The sequence below is a fragment of the Anoplopoma fimbria genome, chromosome 14 (assembly GCF_027596085.1).
Source record: "Anoplopoma fimbria isolate UVic2021 breed Golden Eagle Sablefish chromosome 14, Afim_UVic_2022, whole genome shotgun sequence".
Taxonomy (NCBI): domain Eukaryota; kingdom Metazoa; phylum Chordata; class Actinopteri; order Perciformes; family Anoplopomatidae; genus Anoplopoma; species Anoplopoma fimbria.
The window spans coordinates 13,426,968-13,452,846 of NC_072462.1; the positions used below are offsets into that span (position 1 = coordinate 13,426,968).

The 25,879-nt window shown below is 41.4% G+C and overlaps 1 protein-coding gene across 1 annotated transcript; it reads left to right on the plus strand.

Moving 5' to 3' along the window:
* The first annotated feature begins 6,078 nt into the window (after positions 1-6,078).
* Positions 6,079-25,505, plus strand: LOC129102791 (inactive tyrosine-protein kinase PRAG1). Its single transcript, XM_054613060.1, has 6 exons — positions 6,079-6,326; positions 9,875-10,219; positions 10,325-12,087; positions 18,600-18,745; positions 20,281-21,047; positions 22,806-25,505. Exons 2-6 carry the CDS (start codon positions 9,950-9,952, stop codon positions 23,967-23,969), a joined length of 4,110 nt encoding a protein of 1,369 aa, XP_054469035.1. The 5' UTR covers positions 6,079-6,326; positions 9,875-9,949; the 3' UTR covers positions 23,970-25,505.
* Positions 25,506-25,879: the final 374 nt, after the last annotated feature.

Genomic DNA, 25,879 nt, shown 5'->3' on the forward strand with positions numbered 1-25,879 from the left:
CTATTGATGGTGAAGGGTTTTGTTTGTGTTTCGTAATCAGAGGGTAAGCCTGTAGGGACAGGTACAAGAATGCCAGGATGGAGGCGGTGGAGAAATATCATCATCGGAGGTCTGTGTAGGGGATAGAAAGTATACCGGATGGTTTTATGTGTGAGTTCTTTGACTTTGTGTGTGTGAGGTGCGTCTCTTGCCTTATCTTGCATTCCTAACTACACCAACTGCTCTACATGACTGCCATGGCAACCCAGAAGGGGAAAGGCACTAAATCTGACACCCACCTCAACCTTTGACACACAGGCTAACACACACACACACGCACACACACACACAATTCATTTCCTGGTGCCTAGCTCTCAGAGGCATACAGTTACACAAGAGGGGGAACCTTTTAATGTTCAGGTTTTAAAAGGGACGACCTGTGGAGAAGAAAGTGAGTCCTGAGGGAGCTGGTGTACATTCTCCCCCTCTTGCTTTTTTTTTAGTGTTTCCAACAAGCAGTAAACAGGCTGACTGCAAACAGAGGTTCCTTCCTTCTTTCATCTTTTTATTTATAACACCTGTTGAAAATGATCAAATTTCACTTGAACAAGAGTATTCTTAACATGCACGCCAAATGCAAACAAAGACCTTTTGGTGTTGTGACAGGATATCTTTTATGGGGCCTCCTGTGGTAATGGGAAGTGACATACAGAAACAGACAGAAACCTGAGCAGCACAATACCTGGTTTGTCAATTAGCAGAAACATACACAGCTACAAGGGGGAAACTCTAAACTTCTTCTTTTGGGTAAGAGAATCTCTTTCACAAGAAATCTCTGCGTTAGAGGTTTCCAGAAAAAAGCTCATGTTAGATGGCAACAAAAAAATTGAGGCATCACAGTAAGTCTACATAAGCATGTTTATGGAAATTAAGTTAAAGGAGGCAAAACATTATTTTTGTTAAACTCCCTATGATAGTTTAAATAAGACACATACCATGTAATGGCCATGTCCAAGAATCCCAATGGCAACTTTTGTTGCACAACATACTCCTATTAATATCAATCTACTTAATCAAGACTGACTCTGAGGGAGGCATAGTGTCGTATCTGACCTAAGTAATGCCTTCAATCACAAAAAAGGTTGATGTATTGCTAATTTGCATTTAAACCCATATCTGTCCCTTTAATAATTTAATCATGCTGAGGAAAAATTGAGCAGTTACGTCTGTCTGAATTCTGGCAAAGCAGAGGACTTGTGGATTCTATTCTATGACTTTTTTATGACTTTTTTCGACCTACTATACTATAACTTTTTATTACATTCTATACTTTGCCTTTTTACTGACTTTTTTTGACGTACTATTCTATGACTTTTTTATGACTTTTTTTGGACATACAATACTGTGACTTTTTTCGACCTACTATACTATGACTTTTTTTTAAATTCTATACTTCTTACTGACTTTTTTCAACATACCATACTATGACTTTTTTCTTATTCTATACTTTTTACTGACTTTTTTGTGATTTCTTTCAACATACTATGCTATGACTTTTCTTGTGACTTTTTTCGACATGCTATACTATGACTTATTTCTCTTTTTTTTACATTCTATACTATGAATATTTTGTGACTTTTTTTGCCATACTATACCATTACTTTTTTTGACACACTATTGTATGAGTTTTTGCGACATTTTCTGACATACTATACTGTTTGTCATATAAAACATACTATACTATGATTTGTTTCTGTCTTTTTCCGACATACTATAATATGACTTTTTTGACATACTATACTATGATTTATTTTGACTTGCTATACTATGACTTTTTGAGGACTTTTTTCAACATACTATACTAAGATATTTTATGATTTTTTTAAATAAACTGTACTATGACTTTTTTTACTATAGTCTGCCATTTTCTTGATTTTTTTCATCATAGCATACTATGACTTTTTTGTGACATACTATTGTATGACTTTTTTATGATATTTTTTCCGACATATTATACTCTGACATTTTTCAGATTCTTTAGAAAAACTGTTCTATGACTGTTTCGATAGACTATATTAAGGCTTTTTCAAGAATTTCATTGACAAACTCTTCAAATACTTTCTTCAACATACTGTACTTGACTTTTTGGCATCTTTGACTTTTTTGGACACACTACACTATGAATTTTTTTAGACATTTTATTCTTTGACTTCCTATTGCCTTTTTTAAATATGTAACTTTCAATTCGGGTGCATTTAGGAACAAAGAGCAAAACTCGGACACAGGTTTGTACAAAGTTTACAAGCAAGTTTATTGCAATAAATTAGTGGTGAGGGAGGATCCAGAGGTTGAGGTGGAACATTTTTCTGGAAAGCAGTCTGGCGAGGTGCTGGGAGACAGAGTATGAACCCGAGACATAGGAATTTCAAAAACTAAACAAGATTCAGGCAAACACAAGGATTAGCTAGAGACAAACTAGACAACAATCTGGCAAGGACTGTAGTGTAGAGCCAGGGTAGATATACAGCAGGAGCTTGATGAATCGATGGGTCTCAAGTTGATTGCAAGTTGATGGCAACAGGATATAGATTTAGTGCCACTCCCAGACAGACACGCAACCAGAAAGAACCAAAGCAGGACCAAACAACAAAAAAATAATAGGGAGAACACAGAAATACACTTAAATTGAGAGTATATACTTTAATATGACTTTTTTCACATACTATATTATGACTTTATAATTCCTATTTTTTTTTTTGACATATTGTACTATGACTTTTTTTCGAAATACTATATTATGGCTTATTTCGACATAATATACTATGATTTATTCATGACTTTTGTTCACAAACTATAATAGAACTTTTTCCGATTCTTTTTCCCGATATACTATACTGTGACTTTTTTAGACATAATATTTTCTGATTCTTTTGTACATACTATACTATGATTTTTGATGTTTTTTTCGACATACTATACTATGACTAATTTTGACACACTAAACTATGATTTTTTTATGATTTTTTGACAGACCATACTATGACTTTCTTGGACCTTTTTCGACATACTATACTATGAAGTTTTGTGGCTTCCATCCACATACTATACTATGACTTTTTTGTGATTTCCTTCGACATGCTATACTATGACTTTTTTCAACATACTACACTATGACTTTTTTTCGAGATACTATTCTATGACTTTTTTGTGTCTTCCATCGACATGTGATATTATGACTTTTTTTTCAACAAACTACAGTATGACTTTTTTTCGAGATACTATACTATGACTTTTGCGTGATTTCCTTCGACATGCTGTACTGACTTTTTTCGACATACTATACTATGATTTTTTTGTGATTTCCATCGACATGCTATACTATGACTTTTTTTTAACTTTTTCAACATACTATACTAGACTTTTCTTTCCGACATGCTATATTATGACTTTTTTGTGACTTTCATCGACATGCTATACTTTGACTTTTACTCGACATACATGTCATTCAATGTCACAGACATGTCAAAGTAAAGTACGCCATATGACTTGGTATGACAAACTATACTTTTAGTTTTCTGAAGGTTATGGTGACCTGCAATACTATAACTTTCTTTAATGACATAATTATATTATTCTATCACCTTTTTCCTACTATTATATCAAACTTTACATTTTCTATTCTTGTATTGCTTGACTCTATACTACACCATGACCACTGTGATAGTGGTCATGGTGCAGAGAAACATGGGCATCGAGAAACGACATACATCATATAAAATTGTCACAGTGCTGCTTATTTTTCAGCATCCTTATGTTGTATCTGGGACCCTGGCAGTTCAAGATTGTCTCTCCTCCAACAGCATCTTCATATTGCAGTGTAAAGAGAACAGAGTGGTTGCCTCTATTCCAGTCTCTCCAACACAAACTCATAACCTAGTGCAGAATGCCAACAAACTGCTTATTCATCAGTGTGCATAGTGTGGCAGAGCCTCTCGTGGCCAGATTAAAATTAAGTGGCTTCCACTCCCTTCATAATTCAAGAAAGTGCTATAAATGATGAGCAACTCCGAATGCATTATAGGACAAGCTGTACACAGACAACTACAGCCATGCCAGCAAAAGCAAGAACTGCACCAACATGTGTGGCATGCACTACATGCAGACTAATGGAATATTTAATTCATCAGTAATAATTTAAAGATATTATGGCAAGTGGTTTGGTGGATATAGCATGTGAATCAAGGAGTATTCTAGATAAAACAAATGTATATTTTCTCACACTGTTCACTTTTTTCTCTAAATCGTCCCTTGTGGTTTTCCTCTCTATGCAATTTCCACTGGAGAATTTATGGAGGGAAAAAGTCTTCCAACATTGCAGTGTTGATAAGTGATTCCACCTCTCTGCTGTGCTCCTCTAATTTGGATGTTCCCACAACATCTCAGCACTAAAATCTCAGCTTGTGATGGAAGATGCATCTCAGCTTGTCTCTGGAAACAGTTTTATATGACAAACCTTTACTGCAAGCATGCAGAGTGACACCCCATATAGTTAACAAGAACATTCTTAGCACAGACACATATCAATACTAAAACCGGATATGCCACTTCCTGCATGAATTGAATGTACTGTGACACAGTCATTTACAATTTGCAGGCCAAGTCTAAATAGCAGCATGTGTATATATGGATCCATATTTTTATGCAAAGCACAAGCTATTTGAAATATCCCATTATGAGAATTGTTTCATGATCTGTACTGCCAAAAATAGATGCAATGCAACAAACTCCTAATCCTCTTGAGAGGATTGTGACTCTAAATTCAACAGGTGGTCTTGTAAAAGATATCCTTTTTCCTGGATCCAGTCTCTGCTGGTCCACTTATGCTGATTGTCTCAGCTCTGCTATAAATCCTCGGGTGAGGTTCAGGAAACAGGCGGGTTCTGTGTCCAATCGATTCATGTACATGGATGTGTCCTTTCACAGGAAGTAGACCAGCGAAATGGGGTCCTTGGAGAAAAAGGGAAGTTTATTTGGGGGTTAACAGATATAGTGCTGTGCTGTTAACATTATCAGTCTCTTCAGGGCCTGTCTTTGTCGCCTCCTTATATCACACTAAAGAAAACCAAAAGTAAGTGTACGAAAAGAGCACAAAAGAGAGACTATGGTTCCATTTAAATGAGTCAAAAAGACAACAGAAAATAACTTGTTTCAGTGTTATTTCTTATTAAGACATAAGAGGAGATGTTCAGTTCAAAGGTTAATCTCTATGGATAACCGCCTTCATGCAACACAGCGGACTGTGTTTGTCACTCTGTGAGCTTTGCCTCTCCTTTTGCTGCCTGTAATGGAAACCAGCAGGGGTCCAGCCTGGCTCAGTAACAGCAGCAGTGTTGTTCGATCACGCTGTCACCCCAGCTATGATGAACAGAAGCAGGAGCAGCCCAGGGGGTAGCAGGAGAGAAGGGGCAGCAAAACCCAGGGAAGCTTGTTTACATCCACCTTCCACATCAAAGGGCTTCTGATCAAGATGGATTGCTTGCAGAATAAACCCAGTGGGGTTTTAACCAAAAAAACCTGCCTCAGGTTGCAACTTTCAATGTGTGTGTATGCCCTTTATGGTATATATTTATAAACTTTATAAGATAAGATAATCCTTTATTAGTCCTGCAGCGTGGACATTTACAGGATTACAGCAGCATAGAGGATAGTGCAAACAAGAGACATAGTAAAAACAAGATCAAAAATAAGTATTATAAATAAGCAAATGAGCAATAAAAAAATAAAAAACAGAAAAAGAATCCACAGTAACTGAAATATTATATATACAGACAGAAACTATTATAACTATTATTATTATTATTGAGTGATTTCCCTGCAAATTAAATGACAGCCCGGTGTTGTAAATAACACAATAAAAAAAAAATCCTTATGACAGCTAATAGAACAAAAGCCTTAATGAGAACGTGTGAGAGTCAGCCACTGACCAGACTGCATGGCTGCTTTTGGAGCTCCTCCCACCCCCTTGTGCTCTCTCTCCACGCTGCTGCAGAGGACTCCTGCTCCGCCTCAACACTCCACCTCTGCACAGTGCAACAGCAGCAGCAGCAGCAGCAGCCGCAACAGCAGCAGCAAGAGCCGAAACCAGCCCGCAGATACACACGGTCTCCTGGGGTCATTAACCTGTCGCATGTGGGATACCTGAAGACAGGCGGATATCTGCGTCTGCGGGAGTTAGAAGAGCAATCAGTTGTGTTTTTGTGTGTCTTTTTTTTTTTTTTTTTGGGGGGGTCTGTTTTTTAAAGAGGAGAAGAGCGTTTGTGTTGCCAGGGAAGAGAAAGTCCAAGCAGGTAAGCAGCCAGTCAATGGGCACTAGATAACCTTGGCTACTTTGGCATGGTTATATTATTACCTTTATTTGTTTACCTTTTTATACACCTATTTTGTTTGTACACGACGTAGGTTGAGCCAAGTTGTTGACATTTTCCTATTTATGTATTGTATTAAAGCAGGTAGTAATAATAATAATTTAAAAAAAAACAGCCATCTTTTTATCGCTGCACGAGGGAGATCATAAAGGATTTTTTTTCTGTTACAATAATAACCTACCGTAAACTGGATTTATCTACAGGGGAGACAAGTGTTTAGCCATATTTTTTTAATTTATCAAATCTAAAAAAAAAAAACCCGCAGGCTTTAACCAAGGCACGTGGGATGTGTTGTCTATGACGGATGTGTATTTACTAAAAAAATATAGCAAATCATTAATACCTTTTTTATGTGGAAGTTTTAAGATATTTATCAAAAGTTCACAAGTTTTGGCGGAAACATCTCAAAACAGGTTGTGTGTCCCCCCCCTCATAAATGAATGGACTGTGTGAGTGAGGCAGGCGTGACAAATGTTACTGTGAATGCATTTGTTTAGAGTGGGTGACTACATGCTGATGTGACCTGGTTATCAGACCCAAGTATGGTCTGATGGTCTAATTCTTTTAGATTATGAATAACTGTATTCTGTTATTCTGCAGGCATCTCATTCATTGAAGTTCATCGGTTTCTCTTTTTTTTGGGGGGCAGGACACAGCAACTCAGCAATCCATCAATAGGATGATGCAGTGAATTATGATACAGTAACCCTAGAATAATAACCATCAAATGACCTAACGATGTACTTCATTAAGGCTGTCCCATTGGGTGCTCGTACACGGGCGTTCGTGCTGGTGTGTGGTGGGTTGAGGGGGGTCAAATGTGCCTGCTTGCTTGCGGGCCCCATACAGATTCAGATAAAGTCCAGTTCTACCAGCTGTTGAGTGATAACCCCTCTAACCTTTACCTTAATTGCACCTCTTGATCACCCTATCTCTGGGCTATTTAAACTGCTGCCATCCAGTCTAACTTTGTCTCCTGACTGCATTCCTCAGTGCATCACAGCCAGTTGGCTCAAAGCAAAAGCCTACTTTTGTGTTTTCATGGGAAACTGACAAACCAAATTTGTTTTTCAGACTATGAATATAATGATTAAAGTCCCCCCAGAATAGGGTAGTAATTGAATGTGTTTTTGAGACATCTAGTGGCCATGTGACTGTGTGTACAGGGGTCATGGGTGCATGTGTCTTCAAAACGCTTATTGTCTGTATTAGATTAACCCAAAAACAAAAAATTCCACACCAGTCAAACATCTAACCACAATAATTTTCCCTTGCACTCATCACATGCTCCTGAGAAAATTTTCATAGTCTGAGTTTTTTTATTGAAGGCAGGCATTGAATTTTGTCATATGGCTGAACTTCTAGTGGTTATTCCCTGTGCGTGTGTGTGTTTTAACAAGGGGAAGTGAGAAATAATTGGACCTTGAGCTTGAGAAGGTGTGGGGAATGTAGACAGCGGGGTCTATCTCTGTTCAAACAAGCAGGGATGAACGTGTAAATAAGAGGTAGAATAACTAAACTGAGGTGCAGTTTTTAGGTGTGTTTTTCGAAACAAAATAAATTTGAAATTCCAATTCAAATGAAATTCCCACATGTCCACTTCTGTTGTTTTCTTTGATTCCCTGCGAGGAAAATGGAACAACATAGACTTAATTGTCCCTGTCAGTTTGGTCTTAACAAACTAAACACAAACAAACAGTGCTCAGTCTGTCTATTCGTTGTTATGGCCTAATCGTCTCACCAAACCCCTTCGACATGTTCTTGATTGGCAGTCAGGCTGTTCTCTACAGCAGCGGGACTAGTAGCCTAATGATCAGTCATCGCTTCGTATGAATCATGCACAATGCCAGAAGATGTAAGGCAAGGCTCTGTTTCCTCTGTTGTCGCAGGAACGGTTAAACAAACAGTGAGCTAGTGGGTGCTTTCCTGCCAAAAAACTGAGTCAGACAGAACAAAGAAAAATGTAAACATGCATTATCTTTACCAACAGGAAATCTCTTCATTAGACTCCTCACATTCATAGATGGCAAGGTTGTGTTTGGAGCCATGAATTAAAAGGTCTTAAGAAGTCTTCGCATTCCTTATCATTTGTTCTGGTATTTTCTGTCAATAAACAATTGTAGAAACCCAAAAACCCTGTGGCCTAAAGAATGCCAAAAACAACAGTAATACTTAGGCCACAAGTGTGCAAGTTCCCTTTTCATTGTTTTAGGGGAGTAAGTGTTCATCCGCCTGCTTCCTCTACTTTTTTCTGGATAATGAGTCTAGATGGCGGGCTAATGCTGCCGTGTATCACTGCAGCACCTTGTTGAGAGGCAATTAAAGCTGTGTAAAGAACATAAAGAGGGGCACCCAGATGTGAGGCAACAAATGATCTTTCTGAAATGGTGTTGATCTTCTCACTGACAACCCTGTTAAGCAGGACACACAGAAGAGAGAGAGAGGAAGGAGGTGTGTGTGTGTGTGGGTCAGTTTGTTTGTGCGAGAAGGAGGACACACATGTTGAGTGGGTGTGTGTGTGTGTGTGTGTGTGTGTGTGTGTGTGTGTGTGTGTGTGTGTGTGTGGAAGGGGGATGGGAGGTTGTCGTGGGTGTGAGATTCACCCTTGTGAGACTTTAGACATTCCTGACATTCCGACCTCCGGGGTGCTTGAGGCTCCTCCGTCGTCTTTTAGCATGTCGGGGGCTGCAGAGGATTCTGGAGGGGCTTTTATGTCGCTAGGCTCACACCGGCAGACCATTTGGTTAAACAGAAACCACATACCCTCTAATTTAGGAGACCATGGGAACAAGCAGCGCAGCACACATCAGGTCTTCTTAAGTTACAAAGGCCGATGACACTTAAATCCTAACTGGGGTTCCATGAGCCCTGAGACACTTGTCAGCAGCTTCCAACTTCCTCATCACTGTCGTAACAATTTCAGGAAAATGTTTAAACTTTTTCAACTTACTTTCTCTCTTTTATAAGAAAAAAAATACATCTCAGGTGACAAACAAAGGCAAAAAAATTGAGATTCACTGATCCAACTTTTTCTGTCAGATTCTTAAACCTCAACTCAGGGTCTATCCAGTGCAGATCTGTTACCCACAGCTTTATTTAATTTTTATTATACACATAATTCTTTTTGGGAAAAACACTGAATTAGCAAAAAAAACATATTTATTTATTAGATAGGTCCATCTGTTTGATAAGGTCAGATTGGTGCATCCCTAGAAAAAGTGAGCAGTCTCTCAAACAGTTTGATGATCTGTACATCAGGATCATTTTGTTAGTTACATGTGTGGAAGAGGACGTGATGGGATAAAGTGGATCTTTAGACAGATCACATGTAATACAAGCAGTTTTACTGGGTAACAAAGTGAAAGGGAAAAAGTGATTAGATAAACATCATGACTTCATTCTTCTAACAATGTACCTCTATCTTCTCTCTCCTCTTCCTGTGATGTTGCAACCTTCTGCGGGCGGGCCAGCCATGACGGTTCATCCGGTATCTGCCACATCACTCAACAGCCACTTCTGACCAAATCTGATTTAGCAAACCAAAGATGTCAGCGTGCAGCGACTTTGCAGAACACGTGTGGAAACCCGGCTCTTGCAAGAACTGCTTCCACCCGCGTAGTGCACACCACAAGACTGTCGGCGGCCTGGATGGCAGTGTGCCAGCCGCTTGTTTGAAGAGCATCCTGGGAGGCGATGAAGAATCTGGAGTAACAGCGCATTCACCCTACAGCAAGCCAACCATCGCCGTTAAACCCACTATGATGAGCCTTGACACCAACGAGTCCATGGCTGATGTCAACATGAACATGGAGCAGGTGATTGTCTTAAATGTCTCTTTCCTGTAACAGACCTTTTGAGTTTATTACTGCCCAGAATGATGTACCTGTTCATTAATGTGTGCTCATGTTTATGTGTGACAGGAGAACACAAAGAGCCCAGTTGAGCGTATGGGCTTGAAGAAACTCTTGGACCTGTCGTCTCTTTACATTGACAGTAACGGCTGCAACAAGGCCCATAGAGAGGCCGTTCTTCAAAGTCCTGAACCCAAGATGGACTACAACAACTGCTTCTCTCTGGCTTCCTTATCCCCCAGCATCCTGCCTAAAGACTCCATGATCATCGGCAATATCTTCGTCACCCAGGAGGAGGGTAGAGGCTCTCATAGTTTAAAGAAGAATGCCAATGGAGACATCTGCAGGGAGCAGAATACAACCACCACGAGAACCAAGAGCACTTATAATGGATTCAGTGTGACTGCCAGGGGAAATTGTCAGGAGTCCCATCTGGCGTCGGTGGAGATACCTTTTTCTGTGGATATTGTCACTTCAAGTTCTACTACAGTTCATAGCAATGGTATCAGCAGTGGGAGTACTGCTGCTGTTACAACTAAGACATCCAGCACTTCTACTACTTTCCCCACCACATCCTTGAGTGTGGACACCATCAGCCACAACCCTCCGCCATCCCTCCAATCTCCTCCCATCATGCCTGATCAGACCAGCCTGTCGGACTCCTCTTGTTCCTACCGTAGTAGTACGGATTCACTTCCTGGGGCAGAGGGGCCTGGAGGAAGACAAGTTAAGTCAGGGAGCCCCCAAAGCCCATCGGCCATGGGAAGCTTTCATTCAGCTCCCAGCTCTCCTAATGAACAACTAGACTCAGAACCCATTTATGCACAGAGCACCAAGAAAAAGCGCAGGCAGCAAGGAAGCGGGGTGCAATCCAATCTTGTGTCCCCAAACCAGACTAAGAACTCATTCAAGGGCTCTGAGCTGTCAGGAGAGAGTCAACGGGCCACCATCACAGTAATGGCCGCTCACACAGAGGAGAACAGGACTTTCTACCTGAGCAGTCCGGATTCAGCCATCAGCACCCAAAGCCACTTCAGCCCCACAGCACGTAAAGACCCCGGAAGCCCGGCTTTCCGCTGGCCAAGCCCCAGCCACAGCCTCAGCGCACCCTCTTTGGTCCCAGAAGCCAGCCTTACCCCAACCCTTTACCCCAAGCCTCAGTCTAGCCCACCTATACCCCCGAAAAGGACCAACCGTTCCCCCAAACTGGGCGCCTCCAGCCTCTCACCGTCCATGTCTTCTCCCGTCCCTCTTACCGATCTCCCCAGACTGGGCACTTCCAGCCTCTCACCGTCCATCTCTTCACCCGTCCCTCTACCTGAACTCCCCATGCTTTTCCTCGTCTCTGCTAGAGAGGGCCACTTCAAGGTCCACACAGAGAACCACAGCGCAGCAGTGTCTGAACGCTGGCACAAGCCCCACCACCACAATTCTGGCTGGAACTGTCGCATAGAGGAAGAAGAGGAGGAGGATGAGAGAGAGCCGAAAGAGGGGCAGAAGAAGAAGAAGTTGGCTGCCAACCCGGGGACAACCTCTCGGGTGACAGGCCTGGTAAATGGTGCTGCTGTCTGGAAGGAGGCCAGGGACCCGAAGGCCCACAGCAGCCCCCCTCCGATGACAGAGCCAGGCACGGCCCCCCCAGCTGCCCCCAACAATGGTGCCTGTCAGGGGGAGACTGAGGGCACCGGTGCAGAGGAGGAGGGCAAGCATAACGGGAGCATGCCGTCCAAGAAACCGTTGCATGGCGGCTCATCAGAGCTGCTGGCAGCAGGAAATGGAGCTGCCAACAATGAGCCCAATCCACCACCACCCCCACCCAAGAAACTACACAGGTAAGAATGACAGAGAACTTTTTGTCTGGCTTTTATACATTCAATTATTAACCCTTAAATGTGTTAGAACACTATCTACTGTATCTGTGTAGGACTATGTTTCAATCCCAGAGAAATGTACGATTATTTGATTCATCTTTTTCAGTCAGTCAAATATCAGAAGTTGTGACAAAATGCCAATTAGAAGTTAGCCGAGGTGTGAGGCCTTAACATTGTTTACTCAGTTTAACCAATAGACACAAATCATGAAGTAATTCAGTTTACAAAATGAAGCAATGAAAGGTAGGCAGTTCTTGGTAATTCAGTTTTTGGGGAATCTCTGAGCACTATATTACAAGTATTTTATCTAGATAAAGGATAGATGCTGAAGCCTGTATTAACCTCACAATGGTCATTCAGCTTCAGAAGTTATTTTTTTCAATATTCAGCAACATTATTTCTTATTATTCTGTCTTTAGAACAGCTGAAAAGATTTAACAGTACAAAACTTTAGTTTGAATGTCATTTCCTACAAATTAACCTTTATTAATTTCTCATGATGATCTTTATGCTGATTAAGGGCCAAGCACAGTAAATCTCAAGAAAAGGTTGGTCTTGCTGTAACATGAATGTTACGCATTTATCAAACTTGAACTGCCCATTATAGCTCATATTTGCGTGCCTGTCCTTCAGTCTTACCTTTGGCTTGCACGAGAACGAATCGGACTGTAATTTAGCAATGGCACTATATTCTATAATTTAGCACTTTCAAGATGCACTTAGTCTAAATGCATAACTGCATATGTGCTCTCTGTGGGGACTGTATATATTTATACCATGTTAATGCTGCTGATGGAATATAAGCTATACTATATTGCCTGTGACTGTGCACATGTATGCATCTTACTGAAGTCATCTGTGTGAATCTCACTGTGCCTTCCCTTTCTTTGCATCATTATTCAGCCTTGAATCAGCCTCCATTCTTGCAGCTTGTGATCATTCAAACTGTTCCGGCACATTTCTCAATGCACGCCTTGTTCTATTCATGCTAGTAATGTGACTTTTTCCAATTGTAATCAACACACAGAATGGGTCTGTTAAATAGTCCCCTGCTCTGTCATGTTGCTGTAAATTTGTTTTGGCTACAGCACAATCATTGTAAAAAAAAAAAGAAGAAAATTCAGGCCTTGTTCCATTGATATATCATACAGAGACAAAGCTGTTATTAGCAGCTGTTCAAAAGAATCTTTGGTAAAATAAAATAATAATATCATATTTGCACTGATGGCAGGTGAAATTCTTGAGGTTCACGTCCTGGTTATTTTTAATGCTTGGTAACCATATTTAATCACATCACTTACAGGAAGTGCAGAATCATGCATTTTCACCTTTATTCAAAACCTGCTACATTGTGACCTACTCTACTCAGGACTCCAAGCCTACATAGTCATTTATTAGCACTAACATTTGCAAATGTTCTTTAACCTGAGTGTGTATGAAGCTAAGAATACACTCCGCTGTCTGAGTCAGCTACACCAAAGCAGAAACAGAGAAGAGGCCTTGTGTTGTTTTAGTTATTAGAGCATCAAATGAACTCCTCAAAATAAAATCTGCTTTGTCTGGGACAGCATGAAGACGTGTAACAAACGACTGTGACTTCCTCAGTACAAACAGATGTTCTGCCATCTTGAGCTGCTAGAGTCAGCAAAAGCTGAGTGGGAGTGTTTTACTGTCTTAAACACAGATTGCTGATCACATTTCAAGGGGCCCTTATGTTTGTGGTAATTATAGTATGGACCTATCTCTCCTGTTATAACATTGCCGACATTCTGAGATGATAAAAATACATGTTGTTGTGACACATGTGGGAACACGCTTTGAGCCGGCTAGCGACAGTTGTGACTTTTTCTAAGTTTATCAGCGGGTTTAGTGTATTTAATCAAGTGTGAAAAGTGCTGCAGAGAACCAGGATCTAAATCTTGTCTGCTTACTGATTTATTATTGAGAGATAAGAGAATCTTGTGTGTGGCATGAATGGAAAACATTCACAATACAAAGACACACGTTTACATGCACCCCGTGAAGGAGCATTTTGATGTGCTGAATCATTTAAAAGCCACAGATGGTTGGAAAAATCGGCCTCCCAGAGCCTTTGATCACAGTGGAAAACACCAAATGTCCCCTCTTTTGTTCCTCGTAACAGGTCAAACCACGTGTGATGTGGTGGGTCAGCATAAGGGGAGTTTCTACATGCGTCTAGGTCATGCATGTGTGTAAGTACAGTATATCCTTAAAGATAAGGCATGTCCACTACACTGGTTGGGGAAGGTTGCCAATGGGAGGGGCTTTAGTGAACAGATTGTCGCCCCTGGCAACTCCCAAACTGTCCCCGTCTGGTAGTCAGTTGCCATCAATAGAAGTAGAATTTATAGATCAGTCATGTGGATTCAAGTCCACTGAGTTTGACTTGGGTTTGAATTGCCTCTCGCTCTCTTAACTATGGTTCCGAGACGTGCCGCCCCCCCCTCCACAGAGCCGTCCTGATCCCTTCTGTGCCGCAGAACAGATAGCATCTTGTTGCCGCCTGAAGAGAACTACCAGGTCAATGAGTGAATGCTATATATATATGAGATATGGGTGCTTAAATTTTGCACATTTAATGGGTGCTGTTGCTTTTAATGCTGAGATGGACTTTAAATACACATGACTCGTGTGGAGCCAGGGTTGTGTTACTACACATGGCGGGGCTTTAGAGAGCCCACCAGTCTGATCCAGGGGCATTATGTGCCGGTCAACCCGACAACGACCTTTGCATGTCCAGCATGAGGTAGGCACCTGATGGCATCTTTTTCTCATGTGTGTTCTCAGTAGGGTATATGGGTACATCTATCATTAGACTTGTGAAGGGAAGTGGTTAGGTTGTTGTTTGCAGTGGAAAATTGATGCAGAGTTTGAATGCGTGTCACGAAGAAACCACAGAGGCTTATTTTCACACCTCTATCAGGGGCTCGGTAGTCAAAAGTCAAGGTAGCTTTGAGAGGCACAGTGGCGGATGGTATGTGGTCAACTTTTTGCTTATTCTCTATTCCCCCCCCCTCTTTCACCCCCTGACTTTTACGCTTCTTCTAATCTCTTCAAATCCCTTTCTGCCTAGATGATGTTGTTCTTTGAGTCAAATAGTTGTAAGAGGAAGACGTCTAAAGTGGCTTGTACTGAATAAGGGAAAGAAATGGCTGACAGTGAAGAAGATAACGAGGAAAGGCTGGAGCAGTTTGTAAAAGATAAAAGGATTGATGTCAACCATTAATGTATCTGTGTTTCAAAGACAGGGTTTATATGGCTATATAGCCATGGTAACTATCCTACAATCAAGGGAAAGAAACATTGCATGTCATTCTTCTCTGCTCTGTGCGACATACAGAGGTTGCAAAACAGCACAAAAACCACATGCACGGTATAATGCAATCCATTATAACAACAATGCAACAAACAACACCTTTTGTCAGTTTGTACAAAACAAAAGGAACACCTAAGAATACAATTAGTCCCTCTGTCTTATCAAAAACTGAACATTGTACGCTTCTTAAAGGTTATGTATGTTGCATGGCTGTGGTAGGGGAGTTTGCCTGCTTTTATACTTGACTCCACCGTATTTTAACAAAACCCTGAGTTGTGTATCAGAATATATGTCTTGGCTGTTTTAGGGTTACAGTTTTGTTTTTTTATCTCATCACTTTCAATGCTGAATAATCCATTTTAGATTTTTTACTTTCATTAAAAGATTATTGTCTCTACATTAAATATCCCTGGAGAGAGAATATAGGGATGTGAGGACTAACATTACTTTGTCATCATTTTATATATTTACAACAGAGCAGGGTCTTAATAAGAGTCAGGAAGTGAAACCAGTCGTATGAACTTGATCCACAGCAACAACACTGCAGTTTAGTTTGGGTCTTATTTTACACCGTCGCACTGCTATCTGTAGCTAGTTAGCTGTAACCCCAATCCAGTCCCTTTTTTAAAAACTCCCCCCGATCCTCTCGCACATCTTTATTAATACCACACACACACATCAGGATAGCTTATGTATCAACAGACCCAGTTCGTTAGTTACCCTGATTTAGAATGTAAACAATCATGCTATAGTAAGTGTCGTTGCTGGGCTGATTGCAGTACGTGTGACAGGTGTACTGGGCACATCACGATAGCTCACGTATACTTTGCTTTTTGCAGGGGAAGCGATTCAATATATTCTGAGGAAATGAGCAATTAAGATGTTTATTAATAGTTGTTTAGACTAAAACTGAGCATTCCAAGTAGAGTGGGGAAAATCCTGATTAATGGTGCGTTTTTGTGTCGTGATGACATGATTTTGGAAGATCATTCTCCATCAGGTTGTAGATAATGGATTCTAGAGCTGAAATGATTAGTCAATTAGTCAGTCACAGAACATAAATTGCAAATATTATGGTAATCGATTAAGTAATTCCTTATCTGACATTACAATAAAGTCATTTGAGTCATTTGAAGACATAACCTTAAGCTGGCTGATGGGCATTTTTCATTCTTTTCTGACCAAACAGAAAATAATCATCAAATTATTTTAAGAAAATAATTGTTATTTGCAGCCCCTTAATTCTTGTATATTCTTACACGCAGTCCTAATCTGATCCAAGGTCTATTTTGCATGCCCTTGCTTAGAAGACTCATTCATCCCTCCACATCCTCCCTAAGGACATAAGCAATGACATTCTTTCACCAAGCAAATCTCATGTTTTGGATACAAATCTAAGCGATCTGGAGCGAGACATGCACAGACGCACACATGCACATAGTTCCTGCACCCATTACCATTTCTCCTCTGCCTCAGCGTTTCCACTGCCTTTCATCACCGTTCTTTTGTCTGTAAAATGATAGCGGATCCTTTAGCTAACTGCCCACAGAGGATACCTAACCCTCTGTCTCCCCCCTGTGCTCCTCTCCTTTTTTTCTTCCCCAGCTGTTTGTTCTGCTGATTTATGGTGGAATTGAAGTCGGGGGGCTAGCAGATAAATGGATAGAGGAGTCATTTTGTGATGGAAGAGAGATTAAGGGATGGGATGAGACCCTGCTTCCCTGAGCCATTAGCGTATAATGACACATGTGAATGGCTGTCACTCAGCCTAATTGGTCTCCTTGATTAGGAAGTCTGCTCATGCACAGTTTTCATTGGTATTATAAGTGGCTATCATGATAGTCAGGCAGACTGAACAAGAAGAATGCAAAGCTTCAGCGAGTAAAAAGAAATCACTCAAGGTTGTGTAACTTTTGAAAGTAGAAATAACACAATCTTTCTTACAAATATAAAGTTGAATTCATAAGCGTAAAAACACCCTTACTGAATATAATACACTTAGAGGTTCTGCTGCTGCAGCTTTAAAAAAACAAATTGTGGTATTTATAGTCTGTAGTAGAGAGATGACAGGAAACAAGGGGCGAGAGAGATGGGAAATGACATGCAATAAAGGTGGCCACCTACAGCTTTTACTTGGTCTTGTGTAAGGGCGTAACAGATACAGCTTTTAGAATACACCACGGTAACGTCATCATTAAAACCGTTATTTAGTTTGATTACGGCCACTGTATTCCAAAAGAGAGAGTGAATGCAGCATAACTTGCAGCACAACTTGATGCATTCTTATGCCTGGCACCTATATTATTCAGAATGTAACCCAAGTGCTGACAATTTGGTTGGGTGTGTTTGGCCAGTATTGTCTAAAGTAGCTAGCCTTGAACATAGATTAGGAGGGAGCTACATAAATGTGTTCAGCCCACTTCTTTCTAACTCTAACTCTAAATTTGAAACAATTTATCAACAACCAAGAAGCTGTATACAACTTTTTTTTAAAGTATGTAGGAGTGCTTTTCCAAGACCTGTAAACATATTTGGATGTGTAAAAATTGTTGGAGTTCCCCTTTAAAGCAACCGGAATGTAGGGGAATTCAAATGCGCCATAATCCTGCAATGACACTTGTGGCCACAGTGTCCGGTGTTCAGCAAAAGCCACATACTCTCACTTTAGGGCCATATATGACAACTGATGTAGTACTTGATGCAGTTTACTGTCATCATGAAATGGAGCCATTATGGGAAACAAGCAAAACTACCATATCTGGCAGACTGATATTGTTTTTAGTAAGGCTTGTTTGTTGCAGTTATAAATCAACGTAAAATCCAGAAGTGTGCCTTTGGAATTAGGAAGTGAAACCACTCCTGATGTCAGTTGCTTGGTATTTAAAAAGAAGCAGTGTTCTCTTTTACGTGGACTCGTTAGTATTACATAGTGCAGATAAGAAAACATCGGGGGGGAAGTTGTGTGGTTCCACATTTATGAACAGAAGCACGAAAAGAAACTACCACTTGGCTAGGCTGATACTTGGTAATGATGTCAGCAATGCAGACACGGACGAAAGATCTATTTCGGATGCATGTTTGTATCTTGTTTGCTCGTCATATTCACTTTCCCCGTTTCTGCTGTTTTCTCCATCAGAGTGTCTGGTAAGATGAGTGGCAGCAACATGGAGCTGGATCGCTGCAGCCAACAAGGGTCAGCGGAGAGTCCTACTTCATCTCTTCGGGGCTTAGGCAGTTCCAGCCTATCCACTGCTTCCACTGACAACCTGACTGGGGACACTGGTTAGTAATACTCACACACATAATCTTATTTTTTTGCAAAAACTCCCTTTGCTCCAATAGAAACATGCAATTTGAGTCCAAGGATCATACATGTCTGATACAGTGTCTGATAAAGTTAGGTGCTTCTTCCACAGCTTTTACAGACGTGTGCTTTGGTTTGTTTGTCTGCATGTCAGCTGACGCTGTATCACAATGTACGACGATGAAGATGCAGTCTCTCAGCTTATCTCCTCTCTTCCTGTTATGTGAACTACACTTATACAGTTTGTTTTGACCAAGGGTTCATTTTCATGACGTGAGTTCAAGATTTCTACAGTCCTAAAACCAGACACGTGGCTTAGAATGAGTGGCACGAGTCCTCGGTTTTGAAATTATTTTCAACCTTCACATATCCTCTGTTGCACAGACACTTGTAATTGCTGTAACTTCCTGGGCAACGTTGTTTGAAGAGATAATTATGGACTCTGATAACGAGGGGAAAAAGGGCTTGGCAACATCCTACAGAGTACTTTTTTTTTTTTTTTTTTTTTTTTCCTTTACAGTCTTCTCCCTCTGTGAAAGCAGTTATTGAAGACTGCACCACACAATTATCTCAGTATCTGTCTCTTCTAGTGTAATGTCAAGTTCTTACTTTAAGTCTTTAATTGACAAATGGATCATAATGGGATGGAAGATGTTTTGAGTGTCAGCTTGAACCCTGGATTGTGGAAATTTCCAGCTCTTTTGATGCAACGAGGTATGTGTTTGTGCTAAGGCTGCGCAGCAGGCAGTGACAGAAGGGCTGTAGTAAATAAATCAAATTCACAGCCGTCGCCCAGGAATATGGGAGTCTGTGAGTACTGTGAGGTTACAGGGAATTCACTCTGAAGGATATATTTAGCTATCAATGGTCATTATTGTCTCTATCCGCATGTGTTTATTTTCCAAATCAACATCTGTAAGTTAATTCTATTCAAGCAATGGTTTAGGAATTGTACTTTTTGGTGTTTTGAAATGAAAATATCAATGCCACTGTCTCATCGGTCTGTTTGATATGAAGCTTCCGCTGGTTAGCTTAGCTTAGCATAAAGACTTGGAAGAGGGGTAAACAGTTAGCCTGGCTACGTTCAAAAGTTGCAAAAACTTGAATCTGTTTTGATACGCTTTACAAAAAAGTTGGTATTTTGTTACCTTCGAACAGCAAGTTGTGTCCGTCTATTTCTTTGCCTAGCGGCTATGCTATGCTTTGCTAGGCTATGATATCTGATTGCTTGTTGTAGCTTCATATTTGGCGTACAGACATGTATCAATCATCTCATCTAACTCTCAGTAAGAAAGCTAGAAAGCACATTTCCCAAAATGTTGAACTATTCCTTTAACAATTGATGTATCCTCGGAAATGTTCAGTTTGTGTTTTGTACTTGTCAACTGGAGTTTTTGGATAATTTTTACACCTTTTCTTATATAAGCATTACAGTGCACTTGCCTGATCATGAGTTAACGTTTACTTTCATTTTAAGAAGACCTGCTGATGTCATTTCTTTATCTCTTCTTAGGTTATCGGGATGCTACGCGGATGTCTTGTTCCTCTCCATTTTCCAGAAGTCCAGTGGCCTCAGCTCCAGGATCTCCACATCCGCCGTCCTTTAACAGCTTAAGTAACCAGCCACCTCCACTCCCAGAGAAAAAAATGGTCAACCGCACCGTGTCAGCTCCTGATAGCGCAAACGGAAGGCCCTTCGTCCGAGCCTACCCACGACTCCCATTCACCGGCTCGGAGAGCAACGTGTGTCGACCCGCTGATGTTAGCTCCCGCTGCAGTTTACCGTCCAGCCCTGTTGACCAACGACCCATGTTCTCCTCCAACGAGTCTCTGGAGCGTTGCCATGCCCCGCTAAGCCGACCCTCGAGGTCCCGGACACTGGATGAGCCACTGAAGACTCCGGGGCGTCTGGGTGTCCACTGCCGGAGCAGCGTCGCCTGCTCCTCTTCCCCCCAACTCAGCGTGCCCTTCTCATCCTCAGAACCGAGTTCTACACCTAATTTGGGCTCTAGCCTGCAGCTCCAGACCCTCCTGAGTAACATAGACAGTAGGGAGGGAGTGTACTCCAAACTGGGAGGCCTGTACGCTGAGTCTCTGCGCCGCTTGGCTCTGAAATGTGAGGATCACTTCACTCGCTCCCAGAGGAACCCACTTAGGTTTGAGGAGAGCAACTGGTCTCTGTTCAGGCTCACCTCCAACAAACCAAGCTGCAACTCAGGAGATGCTGTGTACTACTCTGCTGCCTGCGCCTCAGACCCCAGCAACTCCTACGCTGTGAAGGTAATCCTTAAATACTAAGCCTAATTTTATATAAGGCATTTCTGAAATACATACATTCAAACGTACAAGTTCTAATCCTTAATATTTGGGTCCTGACTCATTTGGCATTACCTTTGGTTACTGGGGGTATCAGCAAATGCAATGTTATACTGCAGGTCCCAGAATTCTGAGGGGGTCAAACACTATTTGAGCTGCTACTTTACCGGAAGTACAACAAAGGAGCAACTTATCTTTTTACAGCGCATCCAAATTAACTTATTTTGTTTGAAGGAAGATATCGGTCAATTATTAGCCCTTTTCCATTGTGCCATGAACAACCGACACAACAGCAGGGCAAAGAAAAATGAATCACCTTGCTGATCCCCAGTTTATTAAAAAAAAGCCAAAATATCTTAACTTCAGGAAAATCTTAAAGATTTTAACTTAAATGCTTGAGTAACATAATTATGTCCACATTTTCACATCCTCAGTTAGCAGTTACAGTTTGATTGTTTAATAGATGTTTCAATGGGAATGAATGGTCTTCTGGAATTGCTGATAATTGAACCTGATCATTATTCCATTGATGGTCTTGACTTTGAACAATGAGTAGAGAAGCCAATAATTATAGTGTTGTAAACAAGAGATGGTTCTGGGTTTGGCTGTTGGTTGCTGGGAAGTGTTTTTGTCATGTACAGATCGGGTTTATTCTTTCCACTCAGACGTTGTTGTTAAAAGAGCATCTCTCAGCCCACTCTAAATAATCTTTACTGTTGGTTAAAGAATAATTTGCTCAGTGGGTGAGTGTCGTAAATTAATCTTTTAAGAAGCGATTTGACAGTTTGATGATAGAAGAAGGAGATTAAAAAGGGGCGGTGGTCTTGTTTGTTCTTAGGCTACAGATGGGATGGCCCTGACACAGCACAAACCTTCAGGGCCCGCAGTTTAAACAACGAGGAAGATGGGTGTGGTTTCACACTCACTAACCTTTGTCCCTAAGTCATTAGTGTTGTACAAAGCAGCAGCTGTTTGTACAGTTTGTGTTTTGCCACAGCGTGGGTGCCCACAGTCTTGCTTAATATCTCTAGGCCCAATTAATCTTTACATTCCAGGAAGGATTTACAATCGGACAAACCCCTGTTGTCAAGGCCAGCACACACAAAAACCCAATACACACCATGTAGAATAGACCCGCCCAGCAACTATCATGTTATAAACTAGAATCATCATTGATTGGGGTTATTCGGAGGCGTAGTAAGTGTTTGAGTAACTTTATTATTTGATATCTGATGTGCTTCCGGTGTGTAGCTGGCTGAAAATTCAACTCCATGAAAGTGGATTTTTGTCCAGTTAATCACTAAGGAGAGCTTATATTTATTAATCTGACCCCAACACACAATGAGATTTGTGACATTTGTAGGTCTGTTTCAAAATTCAGATTTTAGTGTGTCAATTTTCCCCAAGCTCTCAAGAGAATGGAAAAACACTGAAGGGCCTTGGTAGTTTACTTAAACACAACAAGTTTTTTTTTTTTAAGCTTTTCAGTTGAGGATTGGGTTTAAATCTGCATCGAGGCCATTGATTTCACTTGAATGAGAGCTGGGACTGAATTGACGTTGACCTTGGAGCCTCACTAACAAGAATTCCTTTCTTATGTTTCTTGGCTCCACTCCCTTCCCGTCTCTGTGTGGGGAATTATTCTCTCCCCCGCCTCTGTCCCTTTCTTCTCCTTTGCTTAATCCTCTCCTCCCACTGATCTTTGTGTTTATACCTCTCCAGATCTGCAAGAGTCCGTCCATGGATGCCAAACAGGGCCATCTCTACGGTCTGTCCGTGCAGCAGAGCATGCCTCCCCACTTCAACCTCCAGCAGGACTGTGGCCACTTTCTCGCTTGTGTCCCCCAGAGCATGTTGCCTTCTGATGAAGTCTCTCTGCCCAACACGCCTGCTTCATCGCTGCCTCAGCCCTCCATGTCTGCGCCCGGTCAGCAGGTAGAACGAGAGCGAGTGGTGGTGATCACCTCCGAGATCCCTCGGCAGACAGCGGCTGACTTTGTTCGGGAGTGGGCTGCGTTCCATAAAGCTCAGCCCGAAGTCTACGAGCGCCGCGTGTGTTTCCTCCTCCTGCAGCTCTGCCATGGCCTGGAGCACCTGAAGGAGCACGGGGTCACGCATCGCGACATCTGCCTCGAAAACCTGCTCTTGGTGCCTCACCTCCGCAGGGCCTCCAAGTTCCCCCAACAAACCACCACTGACAATGGCACCGGTAACGGTTCAAGTGGTGCAGACAGTCAGCGCCACCTTCCCCGGCTCCTCATCAGCAACTTTGCCAAGGCCAAGCGTCGTTCCCCGGAAGACGCTGCCTCAACCAGTGTGGACCCGCGCATCAAACGGGACCACGCCAGATTGGCGCCTGAGATCCTCTCGGCAGCCCAGTACCGTAAATTTGACGAGTTCCAGACGGGCATCTTGATCTATGAGCTCCTCCACCAAGCCAACCCGTTTGAGGTGAGTCCAGCTCTGAAGGAACAAGACTACCGGTGTGAGGAGCTGCCACCGATCCCTTCCGTCTCCCTTTACTCCGCCGGGCTCCAGAGGCTGGCCCAGCTCCTGCTCCAACCCGACCCCATCAAACGCATTCATATCCAGGAGGCAAAGCGCATACTGCAGAGCCTCCTCTGGGGCCCCAGGAAGGACCTGATGGAGCAGCAGCAGCGGGAGAGGCACGGACAGGGGGTGGGCTTTGCGGACGGATCCCGACACGAGGGCCTCCTGAACTGGCTGGATGTGAAAAGGGCCCTGCTGATGATGAAGTTCGCAGAGCGCTCACTGGAACCCGAGAGGAACGCAGAGCTGGAGGACTGGTTGTGCTGTCAGTACTTTTCCTCGGCTCACCCTCTGTCTCTCTGCCACACTGCTGAGTTGCTCTACTCGCTGAAGTGATGGCTTCCTCTAGGGTTAAAAATGTGTGTGAGTGGAGCTGAAGTTATGTGTGAGTGAGTGAACGAGAGAGAGAGACCAATAATTTCAGTTAAGTTAATGTCTAGACACTATGGATGGGAGATACTGTGAACCTAAACCCACCTGTTTGCGCTACTGCTGCTTGCATGAGAGCCGTGCATCAACCCAACCGTCCACTCTCTACCTTTTTACACAAACGGCATCCAGCTACAGACTTGTCGACTTAAGCAAATAAATGACCTGTGAAAAATGTGCTGTTTTTAAATGTTTCTTGTAACAGTCACAGATATATGGACTGACTCATGAAAAGATTCACTTACCGACTGAAAAACACTTTGTCCCACTGATGCATACATCTGTAAAAAAAAAAAAAAAAAAAAAAAAAGGAAGAATATGAACAGTATTCATAATCCTGTAATACACTTACCAAAGTTTCATGTATGACACTGTATTGTGTGTATTTATTAAATATCAATTATGACATTTTACCCACTGAGCACAGGCTTATAATTCATAACCGTATTCTGTTAGCTTATTAGCTATGAAAATAACGCAGCGTCATATCTATGTAAATGTGCAGCTAACTTTTTATTTTTAATAGAAATATGAGGTCCCTAGCAGACTAACACTGTTGCACCTTGTCCGTCATGTTTATTCATTGGCTCATAGTTCTGTACTGTATACTTTGTAAACAACAAAAATCGAAATTTCTTGCCTGTTCCTCAGTGAATACTGGTGTACGAGTTGCACAATCCTGGTCACAGTCCTTGTCAGACAGCATTGCATAATAAAGACTTAATATGAATTAATCATAAGCCATACTGTCTAACAACTCAATATTAATCAGATTGACAAAACAAGTGGCAATGTTACAGATTGCTTCTACTGAATGGATGCCCAGTTTTTCCTCATGCTTACTTTTAGTAAATATTTAAATGTTTTTACATTTGTCACAGTGCCTTTTGTTCTTTGTATATGTTAAAGTGACACAGAAGCCAAATGTAAATATTACTGATCATTCGTCCTTTGTGAAACTGGCCTTTCACCGAATGTTCTAGAAACAACTTTGTACAGTAATTTGTACATGATATTAAAAAAGAAATTGATGCCAAGCAGGTCTTAAAAATCCATGAATATGAGCAGGAGTTAAAACATATTTATGATACAATTTGCTATCCTGTAGAAGTCACTGGAATTTCTCTGTTTATTTTCATATGTGGATTATCAAGTTATTTGTTTAGTTTTTTGGCGCAGCAACAGCCGGGCCTGTTTTTTTTTTTTGCCTCCTGTACACTTCAAGTTCATGAGTATTTTATCTCCAACAAAGTAATTCTTAATAATGTCAAGAATTGAACAGCCTGCACCAGGTTTTAGTCCATGACTGACTGATGTTTCTAATGTTGCAGAGAAAAGAAACATGGTCAGATCTCACCACTATACGTTGTTGATTTTTATTATTTTGTGTGTGCCTCACCTATTGCAACTCTTAATAAACTGTGCATATATTTTCTCACAGTATTAGCTGGTGTTTTGGGTCTTTTTTGGATGCATCCTTTTGATTGATTGAGTCATTAAGGGACATAGTTATTTTAGCATTACCAGCTGCCTCTGCTGTTAAACTAATGAATGCAAGCAAAAGATTTCAAATTTCAGACATAAATTCCTTGGATACGAAAAATAAGATATTTTTATTTGCTGTCTTAACTAGAGATTCAACAGGAAAGGAGGGCTTGATTGGATACAAATATATACAAAGTAAGGTATTTATGTTTCTTGTCATACAATATTTTCCAACTTAGAATTCTCTTTTGCTCCAAAGTACATTATGCAAGGCAGCACGGTGTCTATTGTACTAGCAGACTGAAAACCCCTTAACCTTGTAACAACCAGTG

Coding starts and splice junctions, on each gene's coding strand:
- LOC129102791 (XM_054613060.1), top strand. CDS start 9,950: ATGTCAGCGTGCAGCGACTTTGCAGAACACGTGTGGAAACCCGGCTCT. Junction 10,220..10,324: donor TCAACATGAACATGGAGCAG/GTGATTGTCTTA, acceptor TATGTGTGACAG/GAGAACACAAAGAGCCCAGT. Junction 21,048..22,805: donor GCAACTCCTACGCTGTGAAG/GTAATCCTTAAA, acceptor ATACCTCTCCAG/ATCTGCAAGAGTCCGTCCAT.